This window comes from Typopeltis vanoorti, chromosome 2, assembly GCF_054136105.1.
Source record: "Typopeltis vanoorti isolate ZY-2024b chromosome 2, IOZ_Tvanoo_1.0, whole genome shotgun sequence".
In the NCBI taxonomy this organism is placed as follows: Eukaryota; Metazoa; Arthropoda; class Arachnida; order Uropygi; family Thelyphonidae; genus Typopeltis; species Typopeltis vanoorti.
Genome location: NC_143550.1, coordinates 115,749,583 through 115,775,367, shown reverse-complemented (window position 1 = coordinate 115,775,367; position 25,785 = coordinate 115,749,583). Strand labels below are relative to the sequence as shown.

The 25,785-nt window shown below is 34.4% G+C and overlaps 1 protein-coding gene across 2 annotated transcripts in view; it reads right to left on the bottom strand.

Moving 5' to 3' along the window:
• LOC150109360 (alpha-catulin-like) overlaps positions 1 to 25,785 on the bottom strand; it is a 439,125-nt gene that overhangs the window by 207,052 nt on the left and 206,288 nt on the right. For both annotated transcript variants that reach the window (XM_090407671.1, XM_090407679.1), the window contains exon 4: positions 17,123 to 17,242. In XM_090407671.1, coding sequence (XP_090263797.1) covers positions 17,123 to 17,242 — 120 coding nt within the window. The remainder of the gene's footprint in view (positions 1 to 17,122; positions 17,243 to 25,785) is intronic.

Below are 25,785 nucleotides of genomic sequence, written 5' to 3'. Positions count from 1 at the left end.
GTTAATGTTTTAGACATGTGGTCCTACTAGAAGTAATTGTGTTGAGGGATTTTGAGTTATTTCAAGCACAGAAGCAAAAATCTACTTGGAACTTATAATTGACCTTTTGTATATTTCATTAGTGATGAATAAACTATTTTACTGTTTAAATAACTTGCCTGATTTCTATTTCCAATGCACTACTCGTTAAACTCAAATCCATGTGCTTTAAGGTAGATATTGCCACGACTGTAGATTAGGATTAAGTGGCTTGATTTAATTATTATTAAAAGAGGAAGGTTCTGTGTGATTTACTGTGTGTTTATCTTTGGAGGGAGATTCACCTCCCATCCGCGTATTTTGGTGGTGCAGCTAGAAATCAAACAAATTTTCCAAAATTCTGTTTAGAATAAACACCGGTATATCAGACAAAGAGGTTGGTTCCAGCCTGATGCAATTTCCTTGTTCTGTGAGCTTTGCACACGTGAGCTTCAGTATTTGCGGCCAAACGGATAAGAGAGTAATCAAAAATAAGAAGAAAAGCAAATGAGATAACATAGATTTACAAAGGTGCAGCAGGCAACAAGATTTAATAATAGACCTAACAAGAACTGAATAGTATAGAGCAGGGTTTCTCAAACTTTTTCTATGACGGAACACTTCACAAATCCTGAAATGTTCACGGAACACCTTGATTAGTTTGTAATGTATTAATTAATAATTAATTGGTAATTTAGCTTATTTTATTGTTAATTAATAATTGATAACCATTAATGATTGATAATTATTAATGATTGATAATTATTAATGATTGATAATTATTAATGATTGATAATTAATTTTAATTATTAATTAATTAAACATCAATTAAAACAACATTACATTAATTTGTGCTGATTTTCATTGACATATCCCATTCTGATCACCAAAAATTTAGTGAATGCAGACTTTTTCTCCTGTGTGCTGGTTTTGTAGGTTAGGTAAATATAAATAAAATAAATGAGTAAATCTAAGCGTTAAGAATAAACAATCATTAATTGTCAAATGTTAATTAGTAAAAACAAAACGCAAAAATAGTAAAAGTATATTGCAAATTAAGTTCTTAACGACTCCGATGTTTTTGAGTCTTTGAATTACAAATTCTTTTGATATCAGGTACAATATTAGAAAGTTGAATTCTCATATTTGGTGTAGCATCGAATGTGTTCCTGGACTTTGATTTGGTTGCAGCATAATATGAAAATCCTGCCTCGCATAAATATGTCGTTGTAAAAGGAAGTAAAACAAAAATAGCTAGTTTTGACATGCCAGAAATAATTTATTGGCAGTTCCTTTTATTTTTGTTTTAAATCAGAGTCACTAATTAAATCAATTAGATTTTCATAGTCACTTGCACTGAAGCCTGCTGGCTTAGCTGTCACTGTAAATGGATTCAGAACCCAGGAATTGTCCTCACTGGATTTTGGAAAATATTGCAAAAGGGTTGATTGCAAGTCATGCAAGTGTTCTAAAATTACGTTAGATACTTCTTCATTTACTTTAGAATTTATTTCAGTCAAAAATTCATGCAAGGTGGGAAAACAATCCAAATTATTCTGTTCAACTGTAGAAATCCAGAATTGCAACTTCCTATCAAAAGATGCAATTTTATCTCTTGTATATTAAAAATTGTAATATTCTTTCCTTGTAATGATAAGTTAATTTCATTGCACTTTGTAAAAATATCTGCCAGATACGCAAGACTCATCAACCATGAAGAATTTCTTAATAATTCAATAAAATTTTGTCCTAAATTATATGACATCAAGAAGACCATTAACGCACCACGAAGTTCAAAAAGCCTCAACAATGCTTTTCCTCTGGATAGCCATCTCACTTCGATATGTAATAAAAGTGCGTTATGTACACTATCCATTTCATCGCACAAAATTTTAAATAATCTGGATTGAAGTGGTCGAGATTTTACATAGTTGATCATTTTTTCGGCTTCATCCAAAATAGTTTTTAAATATGTATGAATTATTTTTGTTACTAGTGCTTGTCTATGCAAAACACAATGACGTTTGGTGGCACTTGTAGCTACTTGCAGGATACGTGTTACAATTCCCTTCCTCTTTCCTACTATTGCTTGAGCACCATCTGTACAAATATCAATACTTCTCCCAACCGATTTCCTGTTTTGCAATATAATTATTAATACAGTTGAATACATCTTCTCCGGTAGTTATTTCTTGATGATATTCGAACATGAGTAAATCTTTTTCAATACTTTTATCAAATATGTAATGAACAAACACTAGTAATACAGCGAGGCATGCAACATCTGTAGATTCATCCATTTGCAATGAATATTCACTGCAGTCTAAGTCGATGAATTAGCTCTTTTTCTATGTCAGCGGAAAGATCTTTGATGCGCCGTGAAACAGTATCATTTGATAATTATACTGCATCTATTTTTTTAGCAACCTGCTTGTTTAACATGCATGATACAATGTCTTTCACACGCTTAATGAGCACTTCACCATGAAGTGCAATGCGGTAACTCACGCGAAAAGATGCCTCTGTTGCATTTTCAGTTGTAGCAATTGTAGCCATTTAAAGTTTAGATTTTTCTAGCGAGCCACGTCGTCTCTTAAAAAAATGTATATTTTTTCCTTTGTAATCAGCATGTTTCGTTTCGAAGTGCCTACGAAATTTATCTGGAGCCAAAGAACTGTTTACTAGTATTTTATTACATAAAACATCAGGAGCATGTGTATTGCAATACACATAAATCCATAATTTAAATAACTTTCATGGTACTTCCGTTTTGGTCTGTTCTTAGACGACTCTTGTTCTTTAACATTAGCTTTTGAAGAAACCACAGTTTGCAATTCCATATCTTATCCAATCATATGAGTAGATGTGTCAGCAGAAGTACTTGCTCCTCCTTGTGTTACAGTTTCTGTCTTTAAACAAGAATCCATGGGTATTTTTTCAATAATATTCAAATTTCAATATTTGTCAGAGCTATAATAAAAACAAATAGAATTTTGTTGTAAAGGTAACTTTAGTATGAAAAACAATAAGATTATAAATAAGAAATGTCGAATAATATAAAAGTAAATGAATAATGCAAAATAGTGAAAAAAGACTGCAACACACAAAAGTAAATATGAATTGTAACAATACTTGTAAGAAAAGTACTAAACCGTATCAAATAATGTAAAAGCAATTGTAATAAGAATAATTTGATAAAATGTTCAGTAACAAAAATTAAACAGTTCGAAATAAATCAGATATTAATTATAAATTTAGTTAAAAGAGTAAGAAGAATTCTTTTTTTTTAAAAGTCACCTCGCCTACTCCCTATATATGGGAATAAAAAGGCGTTAGCTGATTTTTTTTTTTTTCGAGGGCCCAGTCCCAACAAATTTACTCGTAAATACCTTTCCAAATTTTGTTAAAGTTCATACATTAACATAAGTATTAATAATTAATTATGGCATAATCATAAAGAGTATTAATACACTTATGTATACGGTGTGGCATGTTGACAAATATAAATTACATTTAAATTGGTTATCAATCACTGGACTAATGAAATGTTGTAGCATGTCGTAGTTTATTCAGGCAAACATTGTTAAATTAATTTGTGCTGATTTTCATTTACATGTCCCATTCTGATCACGAAATATATTTATAATATTATTATAAATACTTACGAGTGAATGCAGACTTTTTCTCCTGTGTGCTGGTAGTTTTCCTCTCCTTTTGTACATCCCGGAGATCTTTGTAGGCTTCAGGTGGATAACTCACTATCTGTTCCATCACAAACACCTTCAATAAGAGATTTCTCAATACCAAAATTAAACAAAGTGCCTTGTCTCTTATTCATATCAGATTTTAACTCTGTATTCCTATTACTTTTAAAAAAATCACGGCACTCCAGTTTCAGAACAAGCACTTACACACTGCAATATGAACTTGCGAAGAAATTATTCAGTAGTAATAGATTTGAGAACCGGATACAGACTACCTTGATCTTCAATTTCAGTGGAAAAATTTGCTGATTGGTCACTGATATTTGCAACGCAGATGTTATTTCGTTCAGTTTTGAGAACACGCCGCCCATTGTTGTAATCGGCTTGCAGGCAATTTTTATGATCGGTCATAAAGCGGTATTCTCTTTCCCGATTGTTGAAAGATTTCAATGTGTGAAAATTGACAATAATTCATGAATACTTCCATGTTTAAAAATATGCTGCTTGGTCACTGACGTTTGCTACACAGATGTCATTTCCTTCAGTTTTGAGAACAGAAGATATGACACCAATTGTTGTAATGGGCTTGCAGGCAATTTTTATGACCCATCATAAACAGCAGCATTCCCTCTCCCAAATGTTGAAAGGCTTTCGATGTGTGAAAATTAATGATACACAGATGTTATTAGGTGTTCTGGGTCTGAGCTTTTCGACATATTCACGAATATTATCCTCCTTGGTATATTTTTACTATAAAATATTTATTCATGAAAAATGCTTAGAAAACTAAAATGACAAATTTCAGAACTTCTCGTGGAACACAGTCTGAGAAACCCTGGTATAGAGTTTGATAGGATAAGCAATTAGTAATAACAACGTAGAAAATAAGATAAACACATATTGTTACACTACGATGCCAAAACTTTTTGCATGACACCTTATACTAATTAAATGAGTGTAATCAGTTAGGTTACCATCTTGTATATATATATATACAAGATGGTAACAATATCTTGATGTATATATGCACTTTAGATAAGAATATCAAAATATCTTTACCTTTGAGACATCATAATTCTTATGTATAATATTCTACAATGCCAAGAGACGTTTGCAAGACACCATATACTGATTAAATGAGTGTGTTTAGTGAAGTTATCATCTCTGTATGTATATACACACACACTTTAGATAACAATATCTTTAGCTTTGAGACGTTATAATATTTACATATAACATGCTACAATGTCAAGAAACATTTGCAAGACACCTTATGCTAATTAAATGAGTTAATTAGAGAATTAAATGTTTAGTTAGGTTATCATCTCTGTATGTACGTTGTCTGTATCCCTTGAAATGGATAAAATTGAGTATCGTGTGGTTATAAAATTCTTTGTAAAAGAAGATTCAATGCCAAAAGACATTCATTTGAAGTTCATAAAAGTTTATTGGCACTCTTCTCCTTCGTTTTCTCCATTTAAGAAATGGACTGTCAAGTTTAAACGTGGCCTGTACAATGAACTCAAGCCTGTATGCTGAAACCTCTTGCCTGAAATAAACTGCACTACCTTTCCTCAGTCCTAAGATATTTTCAAGTGCAAACTTTGTTTGCTCACACTTGGATAAAGGATTAAACTAAATTTATTATAGTCTAACCAAGTGCTCAACTTCTTGCCTGAACTTTTGAGCACTGGGAAGATTGCAGTCCAAGACCCACTAATTTTTCGACGAAGCGCCCCTGAAACAAGACTCTCCGGATGGAAATCTAAGGCCTGAGATGAGAGAAAAACCATAGAGACTTTGATGCAGGACTTTTGGAAGGTGTCATGACAAAGAGCCTCTGTATTACATCCTATAATGTATTCTTCTTGTAATTTAGGAGATATATAGTTGGAATGGTATAAAGCTGATGAATTACTTTGAATGAATTTGATGTTGGGCATTTAGAAATTTTATTGTTTTCTGAGAGGGCACAGAGTCAAGAAGTTAATATAGCAAATGATCTGAGTCTACCTGTGAAACAGGATAGCACAAATCAACAGATTGTACGACAGGAGGAAGATGGATATGAGGTTGAAGATGTGGTTGCAGCAGCACAATATGATGGAATGCATAAAGGTGAGGATGAGACAGGTATGAATAGAAATCACAGTCAGGATCAGGGAAACAGGAGTGGTCAGACCAAAGAGAGAGAGAGGGGTGTAGTATAGCAGTATAATATAGCTAGAATAGAGAATGCTGGTGCTGGTAGAATGGCCTCAAACATGTCGATTGTTATGTTTATACACAAATGTAAGGAGTATTCGAAACAAGAAAGTTGAGTTTGTTGCATCGATTGAGGTGTGCCTAAAAATAATTGGAATAAGTGAAACGGTTGTCTGGGGAAGATGTGATGTCGGGGATAGAATTAGAAGGATGTATAATTTTCTGGAAGGATAGAGATGTGAAAAGAGTAGGGCTGTTGATGATTGCAGTGGAATTGTGTCCACAAACTGTGGAAGTTGGTAGTGCATGCACTGATTTTGAATCTGTGTGATGCAAAATTGAAATAAACAGGTTAGTATATCTGATAGGATGCAGTTATAGGCCAGGGAATACAGAGAATACTGATTGTGAAATATTCAGGCAAATTAGTTGGGCATGTAAAAAAAAAGGTGATCCTGATGGGAGACTTCAATTACAGGAATATAGACTGGAAGGAGGAGATAGTGTGTGTGGGAACATGGAGAGTGAATTTGTGGAATTTCTGAGATATAACTATCTTAAGCAGCATGTGATTGGAGCAACTTGAGGCTTTAATGTTTTGGATATGGTGATAACTTCACAAGATGCAGTTGTTAATCAAGTGTTCACATCCGCTGGTTGGTGAAAGCCATCATGAGGTACTTGTTTGGGAAGTGATGAAACAAGAAAAGGTCACTGCCAAAAATGGATTCATGTGGAAGTATAAAGCAGGTGATTATAGGAAGGTCTGTAGTCACTTAGCATCAGTGCGTTGGATAGATGAGCTGAGCGGAAAAGCTGTTCGGAAACTCACAAGGCAGTATCTGACAAAAGCAATGTATGATTGCATACCAAGGGTTAAGCGAGTAAATAGAGTAGGAGTGAAATGGATGAACAGTGAAATCAAGCAAGTTGCGGTGGAAAAGAAAATGTTATGGAGGGGATACAAAACAGTTGGTGGTGATAAGATCCATGAAGAGTATAAAGTGCAGGCTAGAAAGGTGACGAGCATGGTAATGAAAGAAAAAGTGCAGAATGAGAGGAGATTGGCTGGTCAGGCCAAGGTTAACTCAAGGAAATTTTTCTGCTACATGGCAAGCAAGAGGAAAAATAATTATGGCAGGTTAGCATTGGTGGATGGTGCAATATATAGAAGAGAGGCAAGTATTAGGAGAATTGAAAGTGAAAGAAACAGAGATGTATCAGATGTTGGTTGGGTTAGATGTGAATAAGGCTGTGGGAATGGATGACATATCACCAGTATTCTTAAGGAATGTGCACCACAGTTGACTATGCTTTGGACCTAGTTTATTTAATGAAAGTCTTGCAGTGGGTAGGGTTCCTAAGGAGTGGAAAGAAGGCAAAATAGTACCACTCCACAAGCATAGTTCTAAGACAGAAGTGTCCATCTATAGGCCAGTCTCTGTATAACTACAGTTGTGGTCAAAGTGTTGGAGAGATTGATAAGGAATAGAATACAGAATGGGGTTGATGGACATAGCATTCTTTATGATGGTCAGCATGGATCTGTAAAAGGTAGGTCCTGTTTTAGTAATTACTTGCATAATAAGATATTTGAATATTCTTATCTAAAGTGTGTGTGTGTGTGTGTGTGTGTGTGTGTGTGTGTGTGTGTGTGTGTGTGTGTGTGTGTGTGTGTGTGTGTGTGTGTGTGTGTGTGTGTGTGTGTGTGTACATACAGAGGTCTATCCTAACTAAACACACTTATTTATTTAGTGTAAGGCTTGCAAACATTTTCTTACATTGTAGCATAGCATAGAACCTATAAGGATTATAATGTCTGTGTGGTAAATATATTTTGACATTATAGTTACCTAACAGTGTATACTTACAGAGATGTGTAAGTATATATATATATATATTTATTTGGAAGTATTAGTTGTCTTGTAAATCTTTGTTGATATCAAATAGATTAGATGGACGAATTATACAGTCTCAAGACATTCAGATGACATGTTATTGTGTTAATCATTTCTTGTTTACTTTGGTGAAGTTATATTCCTATTTAATGCTTATGCATAATTAATAAATTGATTTAGTGAATATGATATACAATATTTTTATATTTTTATGCTGCCACTGGTGTTGGATTAACTCAACGTGAAAGATAATTTTTGCTTCCTTTTGGATTTTCTTAAATGAATATGAGCACTTTTTATTTTAGTGTCATTTTATGTTATTCAATTATAGAGAAATGTTTAGTTTTTATTTTTGATATATTTGGCACCGCTTAGATAGTATTTTAGATGCATAATTGAAGCTTGAAATGTTTGTTCTCTCATGCTGAGTTAATGTGAAGATTTTGAGTTTTTTTTCTTCATTCTATTATTTTCCTGTTTCATGTTCTGAAGTTTTTTTTTTACTCTGCCCGATAATGTTGAGCGCAATGCAGTTTTAATTCCAATCCACAGGTTTGTCTACATTGCTACATTACTATAAAGATATAATAATCTATCTCAGGGAAATTGTTTTCCAATTTAATATTAAGGTTTAAAAATGTTAATTTCGGTTTCAAGGCTTTTTGATCCTAACTATTTTGTTTCTTGTATAATCTCATTTTACAAGCATATGTATTCTTTCATTTTGTGATGAATGTCCCGTCCTGAGTTTTCATCCAGTATCTCCTGTTGCATACATTCATCATTCCTTCTAAAACATACTTTGGTCAGATGACAATTCAGATTTCTCAATTTTTGTTGCAGAAATGGCCTCCATTATGCAGAAGAGTACAAATTCTAGTTTTCCTCCAGTTCCCATAACTGTCTGCTAAATACCCATTTTCATCGTGAATAATTGATGTTGCTATCACTAGGAATAACCGGTCAATAACTCCATTTACTCCATAGCATATATTGTTGTAGTTATTCAGTACTATTTCCGCCCCCATCATGCTGTATATACAAGTTTTACTATCCAATTTCCACCTGTGAAAGCACTCTGCCTGGAACTCTACTTGCAATCTATTTGTCTTCAGGTTTAGTGCTGAACAGCGCTCATTTTCTTTGATTACTATTGCTGAAATATAACATTTTGTAGTTTTTATTTAACAGCATTTCACCAGTCTTCTTTATTTCAGTAACAGCATTCATGCTGACAAGATAATTTTCTAATTCTTTTTGCTGCCTATCTTCAATTCCCTTGAGTTTTTTCCTAATAACTGATTTTTCATTCAACCCTGGTTCCTCATGAAAATAGAGAAGGGAAGGGGGGGGGGCGATGGCTTGCTTACAAAATACAAATTTTATGTACTAATCCCATACTGCTGATATCCTTGATCATTTAGTATTTAGGTGGATGCTTAATAAAGGGAAGTACCACAAGAATTGGATGGTGGGTTAGAAATCCAGGTCAGTTCTGTTCTCGACATTCCTAATAGGCTATGTAGAGGTCCTCAACCAATTATTTGGTTTTGACTCATAAGCAAATGGGCATATAACAGTTAGTTTAAAATCCCAAAGATTATCTTGCATTATCTTAAAGTGGTAGTAAAACCCAAATGTTATTTTAGATCTAATAAAAAAAATATTAACATGTTTTATCATTTTTTTTTAACCTCCATCTATTCCATAAATCAACATATGAAAGTTAAAAAAAAATATATGGAGGTATAAAAGTTGTACAATATCTGCATTGCATAATTCAGAAGGCCTGGTCAGAGGGTCAAATTCCAGATGATTGGAGCAGAGCTCTCATAGCTTGTAAAAAGGGAAATAAAACTGAATGTGAAAATTACAGAGATATTTCCCTACTGAGTGTTCCCGGTAAGATTTATGCAAGTATACTTGAGAAAGGGGTGCTTAAGGGTCAAAGCTGTATAACTGAGAGGAGACCTCCACATAGCCTTTAAAGGAATGCGGAGAACCGACCAGGGCTTCTGACCTAATGTCCAATCCTCACCTTCTCGTGGTGCACCCTGTTGGGTATCTACTTTGATACTGAACGAACGAGGATGGGCTGGCAATTTGGGATTTAGCCGACCAAATTGTATTCTTATTGGTTAAACCAAAATATAGAATGATGGTACAACATGACAAAATTTCATGCCGGCTGGGGCGTCGCCCGGTTAAACAAGGCCCCCGTTGTTTTCGCCAGGGAACCAGGGCAAACAGCGAAAAGTCAGCTACTGGAACAAATCTGAAAACAAACCCCAACTCAACATCACCAGAGTTAAAGATCGGTACTATCAATGTAAGAAGCCTGAATGGCAAAGAAATGGAGCTAGCTGAGGAATTAGATAAGTACCAGATCGACATAATAGGGGTGACTGAAACAAAAAAGACCAAAACTGGTGAGATCTTTCTGAGCAATAAATACAAAATGTTATATTCAGGCAATAACAATCAAGGAAAAGAAGGAGTAGCCATAGTATTCAACACAAAATACGAGGCTAATCTTCTTGAATGGCAGTCAGTCTCAAGTAGAGTAATGTGGGCAAATATGAGAATGGGGAACTGGACAATGAGACTTATTTGTGCCTATGGTCCCACAGAAGGTTCTACTAAGGTAGAAGTGGAGGAATTTTTTGAGGCTTTAGAAAAAGCAACTGACACAATGAAAAAGGAAAAGTTGGTCCTTGTTGGGGATCTAAATAGTAGAGTAGGAAATGATTGTGAGACATACAAAAATATTTTGGGAAAATTTGGAGAAAAGAGCAAAGCTAATAATAATGGCAAATATCTGTTGGATTTCTGCTCAGGACATGGACTGGTTATTACTAACACCATGTTCCAACATAAAAATGTGCACAAATTCACATGGAGAGAAGAGGCTAGGAATAAGAAAAGTCTCATTGACTATGTTATTGTTGATAGTGATGTTTTCTCCCTGGTGCAGGACACCAGAGTATACAGAGGATTTGAAATTGGAAGTGATCACTATTTAGTCTTGAGCAGGATAAAATTGAATTTCATATTGAAAAGAATAACATGTAAGAAAGTTTTAAAGCGAATAAAAGTTGAGCAGCTCTCAGATGTAAACTGTAGACTAAAATACAGAAATATTATTGAAAAGAAAATGAAAGAGTTTGAGAACAGGAATCAAACCTTGGAGATTCAGTGGCAAACTCTGAAGGAAACATTGATTGATTCTGCCAGAGAGGCATGTGGTGAGGTTGTGTGCAAAGATAAAAAAATCAGAACTCCCTGGTGGACACAGGAAGTTAAAGAGGCAGTGAAGGAAAAGAAGAAAGCATATCAAAAGTTCCTGGCAAATAAGTCAGCTTTTACTCTTACAGAATACAGAGACAAATGTAAGAAAGCTAAACAGTGTGTAAAACTAGCTAAACAAAAGTCATGGGAGGACTTTGGCAAGAATATAGAAAATAAATATCAAGAAGGTGGCAAAATATTCTGGAGGTTGTTGAAGAAGCTTAGGAATGGAGGAAAGAGTGCTGTAAAAGGAATTAGAGATGATAAAGGTGAAATGAAAACAGGAGAAAAAGATATCCTTGAAGTATGGAGTAATTACTTTGAAAAACTGCTAAATGAAACAAGCAGTGATGACAGCACAGTGATAAAAAACACTGACCAGGCATGCAGTCAGGAATACATATCCAAACTTGAAGTAGAAAAAGCCATCAAAGGCTTGAAATGTGGAAAGGCAGCAGGAGTAGATGATATTCGACCAGAAATGCTGAAGTCTGGTGGTATAAGAGTCTTACAGTGGCTGCACTGCATAGTTCAGAAAGCCTGGACAGAGGGACGAATTCCCGATGATTGGAGTAGAGCTCTCATAGTACCCATATATAAAAAGGGAAATAAAACTGAATGTGAGAATTACAGAGGTATTTCCCTACTGAGTGTTCCTGGCAAGATCTATGCAAGTATACTTGAGAAACGGTTGAGAAGAATTGTGGAAGAAAAGCTTGGTGAAGAACAAGCTGGATTCAGGCCAAATAGAGGCTGTCAGGATCAGATCTTCACTTTACGACAAGTAGTCGAGAAAGCATGGGAATATAACAAAGATCTGTATTTAAGTTTTGTCGATTTGGAAAAGGCATATGACAAGGTGCCAAGAGAGAAGCTATTCAATACGCTGCAGTTATATGGTGTCAATGGGGCATTATATCAAGCAATACTTGGTCTTTATTTGAGTTGTGAGTCAGCAGTTAGAATTGAAGGAAGTACAGGAAGATGGTTTAATGTTAAATCTGGTGTGAGACAAGGATGTACATTATCCCCTCTGTTATTCATTATCTATATGGATCACATTATGAAGGAATGTGGTATTAAACCTGATATCAAAATTGGAGATGTTAATGTCAGCTCTTTGCTTTATGCGGATGATGTTATACTTCTAAATAAATCCGCTACAAGTCTGCAAGATTCTCTGACTAAATTGAATAGCTGTTGTAATAGATATGGTATGAAGGTCAGCAATAAAAAGACAAAGACAATGAAAATAGGCAGAATCATTGAAAATGTCAACTGTGTTGTGAATGGAGAACCTGTGGAACAAGTAAAACATTTCAGCTACTTAGGCACAATTTTTACTGAAGATGGTAAATTAAATATAGAAATAGACAACAGAATCAGCAAAGCTGGTATCGTGGGAAGTCAATTGAATAAATTCATATGGAATAAGAAAGAAATTAGTCGGAACACTAAATTAGCTGTATACAAGACTGTGTTCAAACCAATTTTAACTTATGGATCTGAGAGCTGGGTCAGAAGTAAAACACTTGACCAAAGACTAGAGACCGCAGATATGAGAGTCCTGAGAAAGATTAGAGGCGTGAACAGATGGCATCAATGGCAATATCATATTAAAAATGAGGATATTAGGAAAGAACTTGACATTGTCAGCATCCAGGAATGCGTTAACAGAGCTAATCTCAGATGGTATGGTCACTTAAATAGAATGGAAGAGGAAAGATTAGCAAAACAAGTGTTCTCTGCCAGGTTGGCAGGAAAACGACCCAGAGGAAGACCAAGATATAGGTGGATTGATACGGTACAAAGTGCCTTAGACGATAGAAATATAAGATCTGATAATGTTGGAGTCTTGACAAGTAACAGACTGATTTGGAGGAAAATTGTAGATAGGAAGTTAGTAATGATGTAATTTTTTCATGTAGTACTGTCATATCCTGTACACCCCTTGAGGGTACATGGCAGGAATTTGATGATTGATATTTGAGAAAGCTAAGAACAATTGTAGAAGGAAAGCTTAGTGAAAAACAAGCTGGATTCAGGCCAAATGGAGGTTGTCAGATCATATTTTCACTTTAAGACAAATAGTTGAGAAATCTTGGGAATACAACAAGGATTTGTATTTAAGTTTTGTTGATTTGGAAAAGGCATATGACAGTTAGAAAAGGCAGATGCCAAGAGGAAAGCTCTTAAAACACTACAGTTATATGGTGGACATGGGACATTATATCGAGCAATACACAGTCTCTATTTAAGCTGTACGTTAGCAGTTAGAATTGAATGAGGTGCATGAGGATGGTTTGATGTTAAATCATGTGGGTCACAAGAGTGTACATTATCTCCACTGTTATTATCTATATTGATCACATTATGAAGGAAAGTGGAATTAAATCTGATATCAAAATTGTGAAAAATGTCTCAGTCACCTGAAACATCTTCAAGGAGTACAAATAACACTTGTAACACAGACACACAAAGGCAACACAATAATCAATGAAACACATGAAACACTATCCCCTACATATGGGGTACATCAGAAAAAATAGCTTGGCATTTAAAAAAGTACAATCTTTATACAACTTTTAAGCCCTACTGGAAACTACCCTTATCCAGCTAATTCCTCTTGTGCCTGGAATATATAAAATACCCTGTTCTTGCAAACTGGCTTACTTTGGACAGACTGGTAGATCAGCCATCATCCATTTAGATGAACACTAAACTTACATCTGCAATCACGACTATGATCAATCTGGTCTTGCAGACCATGTATTGGATACCACTCACAGGATATTCTGGAAGAAAATTATCATGCTCTGTCAGACTAAATTTTAAAAAAAAGACTATTTTCATGCAGAGGTTTATGTGGTTAAGAATTCACAGAAACCTCCATTTCTGTGGTTTCCCACTAGACATTGTACAGCTCTACAAACATTGCATAAAAACATGTTCTTTCTTTATCAAGACAAACTCAGGGAACAAAAAGAAAGACTAGTAATGGGTTCACCCCCTCTCACCTCTAGCAAACCTCTACATGGAAAATTTTGAAAATAATGCTTTACAAAACTGGCACATAAAATCAAAAATATGGCTCTGCTATGTGGACGATATTTTCAACATTTGGACAGGAACAGCACTAGAACTGACTGCATTTAAAGACTATCTTAATAACTTACATCCAAATATAAAATTCACTCTGGAACTAGAAGAAAATAAAAAACTTCCTTTCCTAGACATCCTTATAGAAATAAATGAAAGAAAAAACAGATTATCGTTCTCCATTTATAGAAAAACCAACAAACACAGGAAGATTTCATGCTACCTCACCCCCCCCCAAGCAAAACATAGGCCTAATAAAAACCTTGAGAGATAAAGCATACAACATCCCCAGTACAGAAGAAAAGTGGAAAGAAGATATACAATATTTAACACAGATCCTACAACTGAATGGTAATTAAGAAAATTCTCAATACAGCACCTACAAGAAACTTAAATAAACCAGACTTTAAAAATGCAGTCACCCTTCCTTATATCAAGAACGTAACAGATAAATTAGCCAAAATACTCTACAAGTATAACATAAAAGTGACTTTCCTGTCACTTGAAAAAATATCAAGATCTCTTCATCCTCCGAAACCTCCACATCACCTAATGAAAAAACCACAGGCTTATAATATTCACTGTTCCTGTGGCATCTGCTATGTGGGCCAGACAGGGAGATCGGGAGAAATCCGCATGAGCAAACATCAAAAGGATGTACAAAAGAAGAGAGAACATAAATCTGGCTTAGCATTTCACACAGCTTCTACCAGTCATGATGTACTCTGTGATAGAACAAACATGTTCTATATTGATAAGAATTGTTTCACAAGAAAATTCAAAGAGGCAGCAAATATGATTAAAATTCCTACGCAATGCAACAAAAACCAAGGTTTGAATTTAAATCAAGTTTGGTCAGTGTTTATTAAAAATTTACCCATTTCAGACGTCGGACAGAGTGAGCGTGAACTACAGAAACAAATAGCATTGTTTCCAGCTAACACGCATTAACGGTTATATAGCTCTGTTATTCAGTTTTTTAACGAACTTTTTTGATGTTCATAATACCAACAAATGAACTAGTTTTTGTAATTTCTTGTAGTTTGTGCTTTAAACTTTTAGTTCTCTTTACCCCTGAAGATGTTAGTCTGACAACTAACGAAACTTGTCGGGTATTGTTTTTTAGTGCTTGTTTAGTTTTTTTTAAAACAACTTTTTAATAAACATGTGGTCACAAAACCAGAATAACTTTATCAAAGAAAGACTATTTTTAGAATCTGCAGACACTCAAATCAGTCAAATTTAAAGAAATATGGATGCAAAAAACTTCCCAAAATTTAGTAAACATTAATCATCAGAGGTTCCAATTTACATCCTAGGCTGCGTACAAACATCCATAGAGGGTATACCATCTAGATAGGACTGTAGAGTTATAGCCATGTGTTTCATTGAGTAATGTGTTGTCTTTGTGTGTTACAAGTGTTATTTGTACTCCCTGAAGATGTCTCAGTGACAGATGAAATATTGGAAGCATCAAAATTAATTTCTAATGCTTTCTTAGGGTTGTCAATACTTCATTAAACCTCCAATATGATGTCCTCCCAGCACTTAACAATAAGCCCTAACACACACAGTTACATGTGTGACATATAACCACTGTCTTAAACACTAATTTCCTTATCATTCTCGCAGTGCGAGAATAATCTACTGAACTACAATGCCACCAAAACACAGTCCTGTCTTATTTCTTGATGAAAGACCTCATTTCATTTCCCTTTACTTTTGATAATTTTCAGATTTCCCATCTAGAGCTGAATTGTGAGTAACTCAAGGTTTGTCAAATGTAGAGGGAGAATGGAGTGGATTGTCATCAACAAAACTAATAAGGATATGAGAATAAAGAAAGAGGGTGCACGAAAGTATAGATCCTATAGTACTGACAGATCAATCAGAAGGGAACTCAGTGAATCAACAGAAAGAAAATTAGCAACTCAATCATAAAGGACAGAATGCAGATGCCTGCATACTAGATCCAATCAAATACCAAAAAAACAACAACCATGACTTTCTCCAAATTGTTTCATCATTTGCCTCCAGAGAGGTAAGGATGACTAGCAGATTTGCTGTGGAATAAGAGTAGTAGAATCCATACTGAAAATCACTAACTGGCAGATCTTCAGGTAGAAGTCGTCAACTGTTGTTGAGCTTTTCTGTTGTTCTTGAGAGGAGTGAGATAAGGGCAGTGTGATAACAGTTTTATAGCTGATCTATCTCCCTTTTAGAGACTAAATATAAGCTTGCTTCCAATGCTGTCAGATGCATACAGTAATGTATATAGACAATACAGATGTCTATTTTGGAGTACAATTTTTGAACAAACAGGGAGATACCATCTGGATGATCAGGAAACATCAGAAAACTTGGTATCCGAACTAATGAAGAATTTTCCTCCAGGAAGCATATAGTGAGCTGTTTATGGCATAGTAAGAGGTGATTTTCCTGGGTCATCTATACAAGAGATGGAGAAGACTAAAACCAGTCAGGGTGGTGACTTCCCATTATTCATGGGAAGTCACTATCTAGATATCGTATTTTCGTGGACATTATATATCCATGAAAGTAATGCTGTGCGTTATTGATACTGAAGCAACTTAACATGAAATCAACTGCCTATATATAACTATTATGGACATCGAATGTGTAAAGAATGAATGTGTTTTATTTATTCATATTCCGGGGGGGAAGGCAAACTGTTTAAAAACTTAGTTAAGAGATCATTCTTATAGGTAAGACAAGAACGAGTTCATACCATTATATATGCGATAAAAAATGTTTGATGCACCATACTTTATGATACACCAGTGTGAACAATTAAATTTAGGTTGACAGTATTAAAACAAAAACAAAAAAAAAAAAAAAAGATAGCCCACAAGTTAAAAATATTCAATATAGTATAATTATTTCACTTACATTTTGTCTATCTCCTGTTAAGTGTGCTAATTCAACCATTTCACTCCCAAACTGACTGAAGGCCTTCACAAATTCTGTGAAGTTGGAAACATTTTCTAATCGATTCAAACTGATGGAAACCTGTACGTAAGATTCATTATTGGTCAGCTGATAACAACATTCTGCTACTGTTGCACTAGCAATGATTAATTAGTATTTTATGAAGTACTAATTAAAGAAAGCAAAAGTAATGAATAAACTTTAACATTTTCTAAAATATAGTGTTTAAAACTAAATCTGTATTATCAGAGTAGGGACTATTTATTTTCTTTCCATAAACATGAAGACGAATATTCCTTTCAGTGTATTCTTCACTTAAATAGTATAGACTAAATTCAAAGTATTAACATTTATGCATTGAAAAAGAAAAGTGAAGAGTAAAAAAGGTCCCCCTTTCCCTTTTTTTTTTTTATATGCAATATAATTGCATATGGTTAAAAGATAAATGAATATTAAGTAACAAATTTCCAGCATAAGTTAAATTCCAAGGTTTCACTAATCTGACATTGTTTCAAACTACTAGTTTTCCTCAAAGAAAACAGAATGTCAATTTAATTCATGTCTGAAAGATGTCCTTTGTATAGTAAAATTTTATTATTACTACAGAAATCAAACATTGAAGAAATGAGCCAGTTTCACTTAGAGGTGACAGTAAAAAGAAAATCAATTACCTCCGCATGGGACTGGTTAATTTGCATCAAGTGAAATGCCCATACAAACCAGCCCCGTGAATACACGCATCTAAAGACATAGGACACACCGGGAAGCATATGGCTAACCACTTTATCCTCAAGTACGATTGTGGTTGCAAGAATAAAACCTCGACACCGTAAAGGTAAAAGAGGAGAATTAAGTAGGAAAGAAATGCCCATAAAAAGTTATTCTTTGCCTCCTATATGGGATTCAAGCAGGTTTTCTTAACTGAAGGATAAATGTTACCATGACACACAACTATTATAGAGACATGCAGCCTTTACAAATGAGAACACTAAAATCCTGAGAGAGATGAGAATCCTCACTCCCTCACCCTCTCTCATATATATGCCAGAAGAATATGCAACAATGTGTAAAGAAAATAATGCTTTCTTGTTCCATTTTTTTTATTACATCATGCATGAGACTTGCAAAGACTGACTATACATGCTGTATAGTCAGTCTATACAGTATGTATAGTTATATATATATATAACATGCTGACTCATATAGGAGTCAGCATGTTATAATGCTGACTCCTATATGAAATACTAAAATGTTGCTAATAAGTTTAAAATCTTATATATCAGATTTAACTTGCAGAAAATACACTCTATTATAATTAGCAATGTCTCATAACTGCTATATATAGAGATGCCAAAAAAAAACATCCTGCCAATATTTCTGCTTTCTGATCTCTTACAGAAAAAGTATGAATGAATTATGAATATGAATTTACTTTTTTTATCTGTGAGATGCATGAGTCTAGCAATATCTGTAGCAATGTGTTAGAGACATCTTATTTAAAATCTAAAGCATCAGCTCTACCACTAAAAAATTCCTCAGTTGGCAGTATACCATGACTGGATTAAAAAAACCACGCAGAATTACCATCCAATAATATATCAGTTCGTTGCACTGGTTGAAATTATGGTTACTAAAAACTACACAGTTATTGAATTATGTCTGTTAATTATGTCTCCAGCTGGTTTACCTGTATTATACAATGGACCAACATTTTGGAGAGCAAAAATCCTCATCTCCATGTGGGACCAACTAATTCACATATGGCTGAAAAGATCTAATAGCGATAGCAACCATCTAGTACTGTTAATGTAATTTATTACAATTCTCCAATACTCTTATTTACTGCAATTCTCCATTAATTCCTAAGGAAGAAGCATGATATTGATTTAGAAACCATTATCTTATTTCAGTAATATTATAATTCAAGAAGGTATTTAGGAATTAATATTTCAGAGACAGCAACTGGTTGTGAAGTAAGCGAAAAGCAAGTGGACTAGAATACTTTAGTTTGGATCTCAGATGCCTAGATATGAGAGTATTGAGCAGGGGATAAGCAAAATAAACAATATAAGAGCTAAAATATTCAGCAAAAAGAGGATTGGATTTGAGGATGTCTGAGACAGACTTGAAAAGAGATTTGACATGGCTTTTTTTTTTTGCATGATTTCGAAATAACACTGTTTAGAAAACAAAAGCAATTCTATTTTTACACAGTATATTTTGATTTAACACAGTTCAAATGGCACTTATTTTTGAAATTTCTGTTTTGAATTCAGTTCTGTTAAAACGGTTATTTCCATTATAATCATCATTTGCTAGATTGGTACAATATGTACTTCAACTTGAATTTTGAGGACTCCCCCCCCCCCTCGATGTTTTAAATATCAGGAATTACTCTATGCTACAGAAAGTAGACAACTGTGGTGATAACAAAAAAAAATCAATTATTGTAATTACAATTCCCCAAAGTTAAGCCGACAAATGATCCGTTATGTTCACTTGCCGTTGGTTCCTGAAAGCAGAAGGATGCTATGCTGATTCCTCGAAGTTAAGTTGGTCCATTACGGGAGACCCACCTATGTAAAGCTGCTTGGAAGGAGTTAAGTTGTATGCTAAACAGTCATTTCTTGTTTACAATTCAAAATGTTCCTGAAAGCAGAAGGATGCTATGCTGATTCCTCGAAGTTAAGTTGGTCCATTACGGGAGACCCACCTATGTAAAGCTGCTTGGAAGGAGTTAAGTTGTATGCTAAACAGCCATTTCTTGTTTACAATTCAAAATGTTTATACATCTTGTGTTTTGTTCATGCAATAGAGTTATACAGGTATGTCTTAAATTTTGAAGTTTTGTATGCGTAATATCAAATTAGTAAAATTAATTATTGATTATTTTCAGATATTTTCGTAACATTACCCCATTAATCATGATGTCAGATAATTCAGTTAGACAGAAGAAGAAAAGAAAAACTATTTCTTTAGAAACTAAGATCCAAATTTTAGATTGTTTAACAGCTGGAGAAGGTCCAACATCCTTAGGGAAATATTTTGGATTGAATGAAGCTAACATGAGAACAGTTATGAAAAATGAAGAAACAATTAGAAAATCTGTTCTTTATGAACAAAATTAGGTGCCAAGTCATCATCATATGTGAGAGACATTATAAAAGCGAAGACAGAAAAGACCCTAGTGATGTGGATAGACGATTGCTCACAAAAAGATGGAAATGTCATCAAACAGAAGCATTATGGATGTACAAACAGATTCAGGAAAAGGAGCCAACAACATCAACCAACAATTGTGATTTTTCTGCAAGCACAGGTTGGCTTACAAAATTTCTCAAAAGATACATGCTTCATAATGTAAAAATAAAAGAAAAAGCCACATCTGCAAATGAGCCAGCAGCTAGGGAATTTCTTTCAAAACTGTCCAAAATTATTGAAAATGGTGGATACACTGCTGATCAAGTTTGGAATGCAGATGAGACCGGTCTTTTTTGGAAAAAAAAATGCCAAGTAGAACTTATAGCAAAATCACAAAAAAGTGTTGGTGGCTTTAAAGCAGCTAAGAATCATGTGACTATTATTTTGCAGCAATGTTTCAGGAGATCGTATATTAAAACCATTACTCATTAATCGATCACTAAGGCCGTGGGCAAAGAAAGGTGTGGATTTTAACACGTAACCAGTGCACTGGTTACTTGTTAAAATTCCAGTGCACTGGAAGGCAAAAAAAAAAAAAAAAGTTGGGTTACAAAAGAAATTTTTAATGAATGGTTCCATCAATGTTTTTTCCCAGAAGTTAAATGCTATTTGATGGAAAAAAATCTGGACTTTAAATATTTATTGATTATAGATAATGTGCCTGGCCATCCTGATTTAGAACACCCAAATGTGGAATTTTGTTTTCTGCCACCTAATACAACATCCTTAATATAATCACTAGACCAGAGTGTGATCCCTACCTTCAAAACTTACTACATAAGAACATTATTCCAATACATTTTTGATAAACTAGATAAGGATAATTTACTGCCAGTTATTAGTTTGCAGAAGAAATTTTCTATTTTGGATTGCATCAAACTTGCTAAGATGCCATTATCAGAATTGAAACCATCAACTTTAAATGCATGCTGGAAAGCTACTTGGCCAGAATGTCTAAAAAAGAAAAACCTGTACTTTTGCATACAACTGAACATTGTGATATCATCAGATTAGTACATGCAGTTGGCAGAAAAGGATTTGATGATTTTTCGTCTGCAAATATTGAAGAATTGATGGTTGACAAGGCTGTTAGTGATGACAAAATAATATAAGCTGTCCTTGAGAATCTTGATGAAAAAGACAAAAAGTAATGATAATGAGATTGCATTCACTGCAGGATTAATTAAAGAAAGGCTTCACAAATGGCTAGTGAACTGCAAAGTCATTTTCTTACACATAATCCAAATACTGAACAAGCTGAACAGTTTAAATGCAAACTGAAATCATGTATGGTGAGATATGAAGAATTATACAAAGATCTAGTCAAAACAGGATCTTAATGATTAATTACAGAGTTCATGGGGGAAAAAAATTAACCTTCAGAATTATTGGAAATTAGTGTTAATTTAATTCCTTTTACTGAAGAAAACGTTTTGTCAATTGCAGTATGAACTGGATGGCCATGGAATGAACAGGAAGTGTTTCAAGTAATGGAAGTGATTTAATTCCAGTCTCCCACTAAAGAATGCTGCTACTGTCAGAAAGTGATGGCAAATAAAACTGAACTAATAACCATATGCATTGGCGTATTTTGGCCTTTTTGAATTTCCGTTTTATTAGTGACACACTATTTTCTTTAAGAAAGATACATATGTATATACTTTAAATAAGTATTTAAAATAAAAAAATAATACATTAAAATTAAATAGAGTTTTATTCAATGATTTTCATATGTTTTGTTTGAAAATAACTTATTATTCATATTGGGTTTTCACACCTGGAACCATTCTTCTATTTATTCATATGCACTGCATTCTTTTTTTACACGGTTTTTTCTGGAACCAATCTACCATGTAAATGGAGAATTGGGTGTATATTACTATTATCTGAGACCTCCAAGGAGTCAAGGACTCCTATAAATCACCCAAACCAGCTCTCATACCTTCCCTTAAATTAATTCACACTAGATGCACTCACTCCCCCTAAAGGCAAACTATTTTACTCACCCACTGCTCTGAGACAGAAAAACCTAGTAGCTCTTACCTCTTTCTTGACTGTGAGCAAACTTAACTTCCATGGATGTTCCCATGTTCTCTCCCCAACCTTCCATTCATTCATCTTCAAGACCCACCTTTCCTAACTGGGTTGTGGGTGGCAACAGCTGCAAGAGGAACTTCCTATTCTTTGAACAATGTCTTGTATACAGTTAATTTAGTGTTTTGACTAATTTCTCTCTTATTCCATATAAATTTATTCAGTTGACTTCCTGTCATACCAGCTTTTTTGATTCTGTTGTCTATTTCCGTAGCTGAAATGTTTTACTTGTTCTATAGGTTCTCCATTCAGAATGCAGTTGATATTTTCAATGCTTCTGCCTATTTTCATTGTCTTTGTGTCATTATTGCTGACCTTCATACCATATCTATTACAACAGTTATTCAATTTAGTCAGGGAATTTTACAGACTTGTAGCAGATTTATTTAGAAGTATAACATCATCTGCATAAAGCAAGGGGCTGACATTAACATCTCCAATTTTGATATCAGTTTTAATACCACATTCCTTCATAATGTAATCCATATAGATAATGAATAACAGAGGGGATAATATACATCCTTGTCTGACACCAGATTTAACATTAAACCATCTCCCTGTACTTCCTTCAATTCTAACTGCTGACTTACAACTCAAATAAAGACTAATTATTGCTTGATATAATGTCCACTCACACCATACAACTGTAGCATATTGAGTAGCTTCTCTCTTGGCACCTTGTCATATTCTTTTTCCAGATCTACAAAACTTAAATACAGATCTTTGTTACAGTCCCATGACTTCTCAACTATTTGCTGTAAAGTGAAAATCTGATCCTGACATCCTCTATTTGGCCTGAATCCAGCTTGTTCTTCACCAAGCTTCTCTTCCACAATCCTTCTCAATCATTTCTCAAGTGTACATGCATAACTCTTACCAAGAACACTCAGTACAGAAATACCTCTGTAATTCTCACAATCAGTTTATTTCCCTTTTTATATATGGGTACTATGAGAGCTCTACTCCAATCATTTGGAATTTGTCCTTCTGTCCATCTGAACTGTGCAGTGTAGCCACTGCAAAATTTTTATACTTCCATACTTGAGCATTTCTGGTCTAATATCATGTATTCTAGCTGCCTTTCCACATTTCAGACTTTTGATGGCTTTTTCTACTCCAAGTATGGATATGTATTCCTGATTGCATGCCTTGTCAGTGTTCATTATCACTGTGCTGTCATCATTGCTAGTTTCATTTAGCAATTTTTCGAAGTAATTACTCCATACTTCAAGAATATCTTTTTCTCCATTATTCATGTCACCTTTATCATCTCTAATTCCTTTTACAGCACTCTTTTCTCCATTTCTGAGCTTCTTCAACAACCTCCAGAATATCTTGCCACTTTCTTGATATTTATTTTCTATGCTCTTACCCAAGTCTTCCCATGACTTTTGTTTAGCTAGTTTTACAGTGTTTAGCTTTCTTACATTTGTCTCTGTATTCTCTAAGGGCACAAGCTGAATTATTTGCCAGGAACTTTTGATATGCTTTCTTCTTTTCCTTCACTGCCTCTTTAACTTCCTGTGTCCACCATGGAGTTCTGATTTTTCTATCCTTGCAGACAACCTCACCACATGCCTCTCTGGCAGAATCAATCAATGTTTTCTTCAGAGCTTGCCACGGGATCTCCAAGGTTTGATTCCTGTTCTCAAACTCTTTCATTTTTTATTGAATAATGTTTGTATATTTTAGTCTACAGTTCACATCTGAGAGCTGTTCAACTTTTATTCGCTTTCAAACTTTCTTACATGTTCTTTTTTTTTTTATATGAAATTCAATTTTATCCTGCTCAATACTAAATGGTGATCACTTCCAATTTCAAATCCTCTATACACTCTGATGTCCTGCACCAGAGAGAAAATATAACTATCAACAATAATATAGTCAATGAGACTTTTCTTATTCCTTTCCTCTTCTCTCTCCATGTGAATTTGTGAACATTTTTATGTTGGAACATGGTGTTAGTAATAACCAGTCCATGTTCTGAGCAGAAATCCAACAAGTATTTGCCATTATTATTAGCTTTGCTCTTTTCTCCAAATTTCCCAAAATATTTTTGTATGTCTGACAATCATTTCCTACTCTGCTATTTAGATCCCAAACAAGGACCAACTTTTCCTTTTTCATTGTGTCGGTTGCTTTTTCTAAAGCATCAAAAAATTCCTCCACTTCTACCTTAGTAGAACCTTCTGTGGGACCATAGGTACAAATAAGTCTCATTGTCCAATTCCCCATTCTCATATTTGCCCACATCACTCTACTTGAGACTGCCTGCCATTCAAGAAGATTACCCTCATATTTAGTGTTGCATACTATGGCTACTCCTTCTTTTCCTTGATTGTCATTGCCTGGATATAACATTTTGCATTAATTGCTCAGAAAGATCTCACCAGTTTTTGCCTTTTTTGTTTCAGTCACTCCTATTAATTCTGGTAGATCTGGTACTTATCCAATTCCTCAGCTAGCTCTATTTCTTTGCCATTCAAGCTTCTTATGTTAATAGTACCGAACTTGTTCCAGTAATTGACTTTTCACTGTTCGCCCTGGTTCCTGGCGAAAACAACGGGGACCTTGTTTATCTGGGCGACGCCCCACCCAGCTTTAAATTCTTGATATTTATTTTCTATGCTCTTACCCAAGTCTTCCCATGACTTTTGTTTAGCTAGTTTTACAGTGTTTAGCTTTCTTACATTTGTCTCTGTATTCTCTAAGGGCACAAGCTGAATTATTTGCCAGGAACTTTTGATATGCTTTCTTCTTTTCCTTCACTGCCTCTTTAACTTCCTGTGTCCACCATGGAGTTCTGATTTTTCTATCCTTGCAGACAACCTCACCACATGCCTCTCTGGCAGAATCAATCAATGTTTTCTTCAGAGCTTGCCACGGGATCTCCAAGGTTTGATTCCTGTTCTCAAACTCTTTCATTTTTTATTGAATAATGTTTGTATATTTTAGTCTACAGTTCACATCTGAGAGCTGTTCAACTTTTATTCGCTTTCAAACTTTCTTACATGTTCTTTTTTTTTTTATATGAAATTCAATTTTATCCTGCTCAATACTAAATGGTGATCACTTCCAATTTCAAATCCTCTATACACTCTGATGTCCTGCACCAGAGAGAAAATATAACTATCAACAATAATATAGTCAATGAGACTTTTCTTATTCCTTTCCTCTTCTCTCTCCATGTGAATTTGTGAACATTTTTATGTTGGAACATGGTGTTAGTAATAACCAGTCCATGTTCTGAGCAGAAATCCAACAAGTATTTGCCATTATTATTAGCTTTGCTCTTTTCTCCAAATTTCCCAAAATATTTTTGTATGTCT